Source organism: Mustela putorius, unplaced genomic scaffold (genome assembly GCF_011764305.1).
Source record: "Mustela putorius furo isolate JIRA1106 unplaced genomic scaffold, ASM1176430v1.1 tig00003834_pilon_pilon_pilon, whole genome shotgun sequence".
Taxonomy (NCBI): Eukaryota; Metazoa; Chordata; class Mammalia; order Carnivora; family Mustelidae; genus Mustela; species Mustela putorius.
This window is the reverse complement of record NW_025421987.1, coordinates 100,413,379-100,425,646: the sequence shown is the minus strand read 5'-3', so window position 1 is coordinate 100,425,646 and position 12,268 is coordinate 100,413,379. Positions and strand designations below refer to the sequence as shown.

Here is a 12,268-nt window from a genome sequence, read left to right as displayed (position 1 = left end):
GCAGCACCACAGATGACATGCCCTGGGACCTTCTGCCATGGTGTCCTCTGCCCTGGCTCCTACAAATGAATCCCTGCCGCTTCATCATGACTCACCTTTCTGTTGTTTCTCAAATACTGCCCAAACCTTCCCAGCTCCCACCAACTTCAGAAATATTTCAGCTCCAGCTGCCTCAGGAAGCCAGGGCTTGCCTCTCTGTATCCCTGTTCTATGGCTTGACCAGAGATAGTATAGACCCTGAAGCAAAGTTACTTTTTGGGTGTCAAAAGGTAGCAATCTCCATGTTATCAAATACAACCTGCATTTGCTGGGAATGTCAAACAGGCTCAAGTAGGATAAAACTTGGACAGACTCAAAAAGGGTTGAATATGACCTGCAATGCAGCAACTCCTTTCCTAATATCCCAGGAACCACAACTGCAGCTAAACGAATAGGTCAACTGGTATTATTTTCCTATAATTTGAGATTAACCATCAGAATGAGTCCCACAAATGTCTTTAAAACAGACCACTCAGCTCTAAGCTCTCCCCCCCAAAGTCTGTTTTTCAACTTCCTGGAAACTTAGAAGTCCCCGTGCAAGGAAGAAAGTCCTGACCTCTCAGGAACTGATTCTAACCCTGATTCCTCAGGTCATGAAGAGATACCAAAGGTTTTCTACTAGGTGATACATTCTGAAAGCCCTGTTTCTTCCACTGTGACCTCAGTGGAAAAAACAAACAAGCAAAACTGGAGGTAGGCAGCAGTTATATTTGTTCAAAGGGGGGTGTATCTGGAGCCTGATCTAGAGATGATAGTGGATAGAGAAATTATTACAAGGGAAACTTCAGGACCCCGGGCCTGGCTATACCTGGGCTGAGGAAGCAGGGTGTTGCACAGATGACTGTACATTCAAAGCTTCAGCCTGGGTACCACACCCACATGCAGAACCAAGGGCCAGGTTGGCTTTCTTCTTCTAGATCACAGTCATTGTCATCCCACCCTCTGGGAAGGGAAGACAGCTTAGTCCAGGCATTTGGCCAGAAGCACTGGTTCTAAGCTGCTAAGGCCCTAAGCCTGGGGCTTCTATGGTCTCATATCTTGGATTTCAAGCTCCTCTGGCAGCAGAGCCCTGGGGACATGCTGACTTATAAATGAAGATGACAGTAATTATAAACCTTTTATAATCAATCTTCCTGGCTGATTAAAAACTTGTGGTCATTTCTAGATGCACATACGAAACCCCCCCCTGCCCGAGACCCCATCCTCTGGATTGCAGCTCTACTTGTAATGGTCTTTTTGTGTGGGATGGTGTTGGTGTTCTTTCTAACACTAAGGAAAAGGAAGAAGAAGCAGCCTGGCCCCTCTCACGAATGTGGTGAGTCAGTGCTTGTCCCCTCTGCAGACTGCCATTTTGTACCTACCTCCGGTCAGCTGCCTTCTAGAGCTCATTGGCTGAGCTCAGATTAGCAAAAAGTCAGCAAGTGGTTGGAGGAAAAGGTTTTCCCTCAGGGTTTGGAGCCCGTATAGATGGGACTCAACATTGTTCTGGATTTCTGGGAAAGGTAGTATTTCTAAGCTAAGGTCTACAAATGTACTTTTGGTTTCCAGACAAAACTGATTATTCCTTGCTTTAGCTACCTCATTTCATGAAGTTACTAAATTCAATGAAGTAAAATCGTGAAAACATTTCTAAATGTCAATGGCTAAGGACCTGGCAGTGTTCAAGCAGGGAAGCTTGGGGAGGCAGGGGAGGGGGAGGATTAGATGAACAAAGACTTCCTTTCTCATTTCTAAAATCTGGGTTTCTGAGAAAAAAAGAGTGGGATGAATTGTTCCCCACTGACATTTTAAAAATAATAATTAACTTTTATTGATTACCAAATATTACATACCCATTACCAAATATGCTGAAAAAAAAAATCTACAGTTTCACTAGTAAGAAAGAAATGGTTATACAGACAACATTTTGATGTATATCCTCCAGGTTTTTCTGGAATCTATGTTATTTTCCATAAGTGGAGTTATATTATAAGGACTATTTTTCACAGTTTAGATACTATCACATATACTGTTTTCTAAGTTATTTGTACTAAGCATAGTAAGAAAATTGTCAGTGCCATCAATTATCATTCTATAGCATCATTTTAAATGGCTGTGAGATATTCCATTTTGTGGATACACCTCAGTTTATTTAACCAACTCCACATTGTAGGACACTTGGGTTGTTCCCATAGTTTTGCTATTGTAAATAGCATTGCCCTGAGCAGCCTCCTCACTGACTCTCATAAAAGTGGTACTGTGCTCAATGGGGGACAAGAGGGTCCCTGACTTTATAATAATTTTATGCCTCTTTGTGGTTTGGGCTGGTCTGGGCAAAGTCGCAAGGTAAGGTAACTCCTGTAGTAGAAGTTTGGTTGGTGCTAATAATTAAGGTGGTCATCTTACTCACTTTGGTAAAAAGCACCAGATGAGTAATGCTTCTGATCAGTGTACTGATTTTAAGATCCACTAGAAAATAGATGGACGGCATTAGCAGTCATTCATTTCATCCTGCTATATTTTAAAAACAAGAAACTGGGGTGAGATTATCCAGTTTCAAGAAATGAATACAAAGCTTCTGGTAGAGTCATATTCTAACTGCCAAAATATGGGGTGTGCTGATATAATAATAAATTTCTATGATACAAAAGTGTAAAATTCAGAGCACAGGGCCAGATGTACAGATTATGTTTACTGAAGCTTTGACTTTTTAAGGTGAGAATTTCGAGCTGTTTCTTTCAGTCTCATTGCCATTTAGAATTAGCTAACTGCACAGAAGCACCTTCAGCTTGGAAATAAGCTGTTCCCTAATCTGCTTTCACATTGGAATGATTAGCTTACAAATGAAACAGAATAAGGGATGGAGAGAGAGGCCCACAGAGGCAATCAGAAAAATTCAGGAGAGAGAGTTACAGAAGATGTGTGTGTACCCAGGAAAGAAGCTGAAAAGGGGCCCAAGAAGCTGTGTGTATGCATAGGAAATGGTCAAACTGAGTTGGGAGTGGTAAAAGGCAGACTCTAGCAAGACAGTATAGCATAAGACCTCCTCCCCCCAAGAATGTGATAAAGAATATTGCTAGGAAAGTTTGGTCAGAGAGTCTCTTATGCTAGTGAGTTTGGTCAAAGAGAAGAATCTGGATATCCCTGGAGGAGGAAGATGTACCAAGTGAGACTGCCATGTAGATATGTTTGTAAATATGAATTCTGTAATTCAGCAACGTCAGCACTTGCTTTGTGGAAACCTCTGGCATTTTCTCTATGAGGTACTGCATAATGTGCACACCAAGATATCCACCTCCTGTTCACAGACCCTAGTATCTGTTATCTCACATGGTGAGAGGGACTTTGCATATGTGCTTAGGGAACTGATTTTAAGATGATGAGATTATCCTGGATCACCCAGGTGAGTCCCATCTAATCACAGGAGTCAGAGAACCTTCCTCAGGCTGGGTTAGAGAGAAGACATGGAAGGAGGAGAGATCCAAATCTTGAGGCAGACTTAACCCACAACTGCTGGCTTCAAAGATGGAGGAAGGGGCAATGGGACAAGGAATGTGGGTGTCCTCTAGAATCTGCGACTGGCCCTCCCCTGAGAGCCAGCCAGGAAACGTGAATCTCAATCATACAACCACAAGGAACTAAATTCTGCTTTAAAACAGACATGGAAGCAGTCATGATCCATCCACAGAGACACAAGCTTACTGATAACCAGTAGGAATTTCTCTAAAAATGGAGCTTTACCCCAGCCCAATATTAATCTGGTTCTCAGAGGAGAGAGCCCTCAAACTAACTTGACATCAAAAGTCCTTTCCAGTGTTTGTTCAGTAATTACAGTTTTTCAATGCCCTAACCATCCACATTTACTCTGGTCAGGCTGTTAAATGAATAAAAGGGAAATGCCACAGTTATTCTAGCTGGTTTCTAATCTCTCTTCTCTTTTTTGATTTGTCAAATAGGGCAAATTAGGCATGAGAAATTATAACCTTGAATTACAGTCTTTTCCCAATCAGAAGTTACCCTATCAGCTTACCCATCAGGGAGAGAGACTAAAATAGATCCTCCTGAGATTTTACTTCCTCATTTGGGTCTTGTGTGACTGAAATCTGTATGTAATAGAGCCCTAGCAACAAACAGTTTTTACAGTTTGCTGCCCTCCACCAAACCTGGAAGAGTCTCAGCTCTTTCAGGAATGGTTTCTTAAAGGGCAAGTGTTTTTTTCTGAAATAAGTAATTTTAACCACGCAAGTGTTTTTTTCTGAAATAAGTAATTTTAACCACTATTTAGACAGAGACTTTAACAGGACTTAAAAACTGGAAGTCGATTATATCATCATATCTGGCCTTCAAAATGTTAAATTTGTAATCAAATCCGCAAGTTTAGAATGTACCTTTTTTTTTTTTTAAAGATTTTATTTATTATTTATTTATTTATTTATTTATTTATTTGACAGAGATCACAAGTAGGCAGAGAGGCAGGCAGAGAGAGAAGGGGAAGCAGGCTCCCCACCAAGCAGAGAGCCCCATGCAGAGCTCAATCCCAGGACCCTGGGTTCATGACCTGAGGCAAAGGCAGAGGCTTTAACCCACTGAGCCACCTAGGGCCCCCAGAGGAGTAGATATTAAGATATCAGTTCAGTCCAGGGACACCTGGGTGTCTGAGTTGGTTAAACATCTGCTTTCGGCTCAAGTCATTATCTCAGGGTCCTGGGATCAAGCCCCAAGTCCTGAGTCTGGCTCTTAGGCTCCCTGCTCTGCCAGAGTTGCTTCTTCCTCTCCCTCCGCCCCTTCCCCCTGCTTCTGCTCTCTTTCTTTTTCTGTCAAATAAATAAATGAAATCTCTTTAGAAAATGATATCAATTCAGCCCAACCTGATCTATGGATTCAATGAGATACCAATCAGAACCCTGGCAGACTCTTCAGTGTAAATTAAAAAGCTAATTCTAAAAGTTATATGGAAATGCAAAAGACATAAAATTGCCAAATAATTCTGAAAAACAAGAACAGACACAGACAACTTATACCACTAACTTCAAGATTTATTAAATACCCACCACCAGGCTCAACCAACCTCCCCCCCCACTCCCAAAACCCTCAGATTGCATGGAGCCCTGGGTGTGGTGCATAAACAATGAATTTTGGAACACTGAAAAGAAATTTAAAAAGTAAATAAAAATTTAAAAAGAAAAGATTTATTAAATAGCTACATAACCGAGACAGTGTGATATTGGTGAAAGCACAGACATACCAACCAAGGGAACTAGATGGAAAATCAAAAGGAAACTCACATGGTGAGCTGATATGGACAAAGGAGCCAAGGTAATTAATTCCATGGAGAAAAGGCTAGTCTTTTCAACAATGGTTTTGGGACAATTAGATATGCACTTGAAAAATATGAACCTCAACTCACAAAAAACAACTTGAAGTGGATGTCAGACCTAAAATTAAAAGACTTAAAAAAAATTTGGAGAAAATCTTTGTGATCTTAGGTTGGGCAGATCTTAGGACACAATAAACATAAAGCATAGCATAAAAAGTAAAAATTGATAAACTGAACTTCATTTAAATTGAAAACATCTGCCCTTTGACTTTGTTATGAAAATTAAAGGTCAAGCCAGCCACAAACTAGGAGAAAATGTTTGCAAAATATATATCTCAATAGGACTTATATCCATAAGATGTAATTATATATTACTACCCAGTAAACAAGACAATCCATTTAACAAAAGGCTGGGAGCAAAAGACTCGAACACATACTTCATAGAGTAAAATATACAAATGGCCAATAAGCACAGTCACACAGTGACAACATCATTAGTCATTAGGGAAATACAAGTTAAAGCTATAATGACAGACCACTACACTCCCACTAACATGACTAAAATTAAAAGGACTGGTAAATATCAAGTGCTGGAGAGGATGTGACACAATTGAAACTCTCACACACCGCTATACAACCCAGCAATCTCAGATATTTGCTCATGAGAAATAAAAATATATGTCCTCACAAAGACACACACCAATGTTCATAGCAGCTTTCTTCATAATATTGAAAGCCTGGCATTCTAAATTTTCATCCGTGGTGAAAGGATAAACAAACGGTAGTATATTCATATAAGGAAATTCTGCCGAGCCCTAGAGAGACTACTAGTAACATGCAACAAGATAATGAATTTCAAAAGCAGTATGCTACCTCCATACTGTCTTCAAGAGTGGCTGTACTAGCTTGCATTCCCACCAACGGTGTTAAGAGGGTTCCCCTTTCTCTACATCCTCGTCAACATCTGTTGTTTCCTATATTGTTAATTTTAGCCATTCTGCCCTGTGGGAGGTGCTATCTCATTGTGGTTTTGATTTGTATTTCCCTGATGATGAGTGATATTGGGTACTTTTTCAGGTGTCTGTTGGTCATTTGTATGTCTTCTGCCCATTTCTTGACTGCATTATTTTTCTTTTGGGTGTTGAGTTTGTAAAGCTCTTTATCAATCTTGGATTCTAGCCCTTTGGATTTAGCTTAGAAGAGGACAACCAATCAAAGTGATTTTTTTGGTAAACATTAAGTCAAGAATTACATTGTGATATCAAATACCAAACATAAAGTTAATAACTGCATTTCCCTGAAGAATATAACAGGAAATGGTGCGTTTTCTGAGCATTTTGTCTAAATTTTTAATATAGTTATTTCTTGTTTTGTGTTACCAATAGGTTTTAAACTTGTATAAATCAGATAATATTTAGAATTTTCTAAAACACTTCATTTAAGTATCTCTATGGTGAAAAAAAAAAAGCAGCATACTAGGAGAAAGACACCAGGACCAGGCACAAAAAGACAACACGACTGTACATATGTGATCATTTAGAATTATAAAATTCTAAAAAATGCAAAATGACTGTGACATTAACCAGATCAGTAGTTATCAGGGGGTGGGATCAGGAAAGATACTGACTGAAAGGGGGCAGGAGAGAACTTTTGGGGCTTATAGAAATATTCTATATCTTGGTGATGGTGGTAGTTACATGAGGGTATACATTTGCTAAACTCACCAAAATCTATACAGGAAATTATTGTGTATTAATTATACCTCAATAAAGCTGATTATTTTTAAGCACACACATGTGCACACAACTGAAAACTGCCAATGGTAGTAAGTGTTCAAAACCATCAAGAGTGTTGTTTCCTTCCCTAAAGTCCTGCATGGACACCCAGGTTAACAACCCTTGCTGCAAGGCTCTGAGTTGGACAAAACCATCATCACAACAGTCAACCAAAAGAATTTAAACCCCAAGCTGCTTCAGTAGTAAGCCCATAGCAATAGCAACTCAGGCTTTGGCAAGTCTAGCTAGTTAGAGATTTCTCACTTGGGCCCATCCATGCCACCCCGTGTTATACTGGTAGTGCCAGCTGACTCACCCATTTAGGCATCAGCATTTCCAAGATTTACTTTTCTTCCTCCTTACTTTCAGAAAAGGACTGAAAACTTTTCCAATCACTAAATGATAGCTAAAACTAAGTGTGTTACCCCTCCCAGCAGTATTTTTATTTTAGTAAAGAATAGAGCTGTAAGTGAAAAACCCATTTCCACAGTGAATAAAGGAAGGCATTTGCTTTTTGGATGCAAAAAACCTCAGTTGCATCAGATAGCATCTGTTTCACATATAAGGACACAATGATTTCTCTGTGAGTCCTAGGATTTTGAATTCTCTTCAAACTTCCCCTCTTTTACTATCTATAGGCAGTACATTTTCTGAAGTTGTTTTGGTCTCTTTCAGAAACCAACAAAATGGGGAGAAAAGAGAGCGAACAGACCAAGGAAAGGTGAGTCCTGACCTTACAACACTGCTGAAATAGGTACCATCTCCAGAGGATCTTTAACTTGACCATTAGTTAAGTCTGAGGCATGCTGACACCTCAGCAAACATGAACTAATGGAGAAGGAAAGGAAAGCGAGGATCTGGAAGGAAATGTTCTAGCTATAAATGGATGTCAGGATGTCCAATACACAAGGCTCAAGTGGCACGGCAAGCTGAGTCAAGGAAAATTAAAAATTTAATACCAAATGGGTCTATGTTGTGTGCATGAGCTGTGTATTATTCACCATGGTAACCCCAGTACCTATCCTGGTGCCTGGACTCATGGGAATCCTACCTGTGTGGAATGAACAAGTAAATAAGTAAGGAGTGATAACGTGTTCCCTTTAGCTTCAGTGTCTTTGCATCTGCTGCGTCCTCTGCTTAGAATGTTCTTTGGCCACTTCTTTACCTTGTTCTTCAGATCTTGGTTCAAACTGCACATCTAAAAAAAAAAAAAAAAAAACAACAACCCTTTTTTAAACTAGAATATGTTAGCCTGTCATTGTGTCATATGGATTCCTCTGCTTTTTCTCCATAACACGAGGTAATACTTACATTTTTGCATAATTACAGTTACATAAGAGTTTATCCGTTAAACTCTATGAACTATACCAAACTTTATAGAGAGTAGAGATCATATCAGTTAAGCTTATGGTTGTGCTGCCAGCACCTAGAAACAGTGCCTGGCACATAGTAGGAGCTTAATAAATTTTCTTCTACTGTGAAATTATAACAGCAGATATTTTTTAATCCATAGAAAGTAGTCTTTTTATAATACTAACAATTTTCTGTAGGTTTAATTTCATGGCATCTCCTGGTTTACAGATAACAGGACTTATTCAGAAAATTTGCACTGTAGTGGTTTGATAAATATATAACATGTTGAAAAGAGTTTCATGGAAACAAGTGCTATTCATCAAGGTTTAGCTTCTCTTACATTTGCTTTCAGCTAAGCAATAGTATAAGTTGTTTGATTTTTATTTATTTTTCATTTATTTACTTACTTTGTAGATTCTTTACCTAATCCAAATCCAAATAAGCAATACTAAATATGGCACAGGGGAAATATGTAATCCTTTTCTTTATATTCTCTTTTGTCCACTACTAGGGGCTCTAGAAGACAAAATGTGATGAGGTGCTTTTCTTTAAGAGTTCAAGTTTTAGTTGTTGGGGTTTTTAAAAAAATATTTTATTTATTTATTTGACACACACAGAAAGAGATCATAAGTAGGCAGAGAGGCTGGCAGAGAGAGAGGAAGGGAAGCAGGCTCCCTGCTGAGCAGAGAGCCTGATGCGGGGCTCAATCCTAGAACCCTGAGATCATGACCTGAGCCGAAGGCAGAGGCTTAACCCATTGAGCCACCCAGGCACCCCAAGTTTTAGTTGTTTTTAAATTCAATTTATTCAGACTAAAAACAAAAAAATTCATCCATTCTCCCACCTGTCACCCCCCACTTCTGGCAACCACCAATCTCCTCTGCGTGTCTATGAAGTGGGTTTTTATTATTTATTTTTAGATTCCACATATAAGAGAGATCACACTGTGTTTGTCTCTCTGTGTCTGACTTATTTCCCTTATCATAATGTTTTCAAAGTCCATCCGTGATGTCACAAATGGTGAAATCTCATTCATTTTTATGGCTGAATCATATTCCATTATATGTATATGCCACAATTTTTTAATCCATTCATCTCTCAATGGACACTTAGGCTGTTTCCATACCTTGGCTCTTGTAATAAATATTTGTTAAAAGAATGAATGTATACATGAAGGAATACATAAGAATTCCTGGCAATCAGTCCTTTCACAACATGATGAAATCAGCAAGCACCTCCATCTTCCCTGAGGAGCAGGGCTCTCAAGAATATCAGGGCTCTGGCCACACAGCCATAGGGTCAGGCAAACCGAAGTCAAGAGCTTGGTCACAAAGATACAGTCACAACCCCAGGGTTAACAGCCCAGAGTGCCCAGCGCCTACCTGAACACGCACGCTGCTAAGTCTAGGAATCCTGGATGGTGAGTGCAGGTGCTGAGATCTTGCCTGTCCTCCTAGACTCAGTTCAGATATGGTCCAGAAGAACCTGCAGGGAGAAGCCAGCAAGTAATCAACATACGGCAGGGGCAGATCCAGACGAAAAATAATTAATAAATAAAGGGTAGTTAATTGAAAGAAGCATGAACAGCACATCTCTACCTCTCCAACAGTTTGTTTCTCCTGGTTGCTATTTCAATGGCTCCTGTATTCTGCCCTCTCACTGAAATCTAGAAAAAGGAAGTGGCTCTATTATGAAATCTCACCCAATTCCTTTTCTATTATTGTTTTTCCAGAATACAATACCATGTACCTGAAAGATCTGATGAGGCCCAGTGTGTTAACATTTCGAAGACAACCTCAGACGACCAAAGTACTACACATTTTTAATTAAAGTCTGATCATCCGTTGTTTATATGCCTTCACTTTCAAATTTTGGCTTGCCTTTTTTCTTGTCCATTACTATTATTATTACCATTAAAAATAGCTAGGGCTCCAGGACTCTCTCTAAGGGAGAGAGACTCCCTATAATGCCAGTTCTGTTCCCTATGCCAGGAGCAATTTTAACTGCTTCTTTTCATTTCAGAGCACACTTGTGGCCCAACCTCACCTGACTGGCTCCTGGCTCAGGACAAATGTTTAAGACTAACACCTCCTATTTCAGATTCAGCCTTCTTTTCTTAATTTTATAAATTGTGCTTTATGTAGAACTCTCAATTACTAGAATAATGGCTTTTAAAAAATGCTTAATTCTAAAACAGCACCTCATTCCATCTTGTATATTTGTGAGTGACTACCTCTTCAGTCTGGGTGGGAGTTATGTATGTTATGGCTTTACAGTGTTGCTAGTAATATTTTGAAACATAAAGAGGTGTGTACCTTAATCATGTGTACTTTAATTACTGTGCCTTGGGAAAAGGCTACCCAGCGCTCTGTGAGGATCAGTAGGAAAACGGTGTTTTAGTGGGCTGATAACAATGAGCAGACCAATTCAAAATTTGGAAAATTAGGAACGATGGAGATAGAGCCTGCTCTGAATCCTGGAGCCACTTCGATCTGGGCTGCTGCTAATCTGAGGCGGATCCAGCTGCCCAGCAAGCTACTGGTAAGTGTTAGCAGAGAGCTAAAGCAGGAAAGCATCATGCACTGTGAACCCAACTTCTCCTCTTGAAAGAAATGACTGAGATGATGGCCCAGGGCAACTGTTCAAGAGCCAATTGATAGATCACAATACTCAAAAGAGAGAAAGGAAAAAAAAAATAAAAAAGGAAAGAAAAGGAAAGCTCTTAACCAACAGAGATGCACATGAATGTCCTATCTGTCTAGCTCCAGCAAGCAACAAGTGAACAGACTGTCCAAAAGGACTTAAGACAGACAGCACCATCCCTGGTGTTTGGTGAGAAATTTGGATAATATTCCAAACTGGCTATAGGCGGAGCCAGGGAGGAGGAGCTATCATCTTGATACAGGATAAATGGAAGGAGGTTTAGGACTCTTCCAACTCATGGCTGAGAGAGAAGGAGCTAGAGTGGAATTAGGAGGACCAAAATGCAAATCATCCAGAGGCCAACATAGTTGGCGGGTGTCCTAGGAAGGGATCAACTGGCCCACAGTAGGGCTCGCAAATTTGTGTCTGAGGACTGTCTATGTCATTCTCAACGATGGGTGGACAAGAGGACTATGTTTGCCCAGTAGAAATGAGTTGGGTAAGCCTGGCTCTAGGGCAGCATCACTAACAGATGGAGCAATCTCAGTCCAAACCCAGAAAGAACTTTGGGAGGCCCAACCCACAGAAATATTTCTTCTTATTCTACATAAAGGAACCTAGAAGATTGTAGACAGCTCTGCTAGCCATGCTTGCCTTTTAATATTACCATTTGTGTGTTGTGCCTTGCCTCTGCTTTCATTAGGCTCTAAGCATCTTGTTGGTTCCTAACGTGTTTTATACAGTGAGTTCTAAATAAATTTTTCTTAAATTGATTTAGAAGTCTCCATTTTCTGCTTTTACTTCAACAGAACTACTCAACCCTTATAGTCTGACATTACCTCCTCTGTCCTCCTAATGTACTTCCTCCCTCTTAACTTCTCCATGGAAGCCTCATTCTCTGGTCACCCTGGCAAGAGGCCTCTGGCTCATCCCAAACCCTCTCCTCTTCCCTTTCCCCTTACCTATTACGTAAGAAAGAGGGGCTTATATGATTTTAAATGTTTATCTTAGTTATGAGACATAAAAAAATCAAACAAAGGAGATTCTTTCTGGAGATAACTGGGAAATTTGGAGTTAAGAAAGCAATACTTCCTTTTCAGTTTGTAACTTTTTAAATTCTATAATTTTAAATGATGTTCTCATATGTGCATTAAACAAAAGC

The 12,268-nt window shown here is 39.8% G+C and overlaps 1 protein-coding gene across 5 annotated transcripts in view; it reads left to right on the top strand.

The window, feature by feature from the left end:
• Window positions 1–11,879, top strand: part of CD86 (CD86 molecule) — a 64,048-nt gene extending 52,169 nt beyond the window's left edge. For 4 of the 5 annotated variants that reach the window (XM_004745473.3, XM_013052689.2, XM_004745472.3 and 1 more), the window contains 3 exons: window positions 1,205–1,354; window positions 7,786–7,831; window positions 10,196–11,879. In XM_004745473.3, the coding sequence (XP_004745530.1) occupies window positions 1,205–1,354; window positions 7,786–7,831; window positions 10,196–10,289 (290 nt within the window). In that variant the 3' untranslated portion in view covers window positions 10,290–11,879. The remainder of the gene's footprint in view (window positions 1–1,204; window positions 1,355–7,785; window positions 7,832–10,195) is intronic. The other variant, XM_004745475.3, reaches the window with a different exon arrangement.
• The last annotated feature ends 389 nt before the right edge of the window (window positions 11,880–12,268 follow it).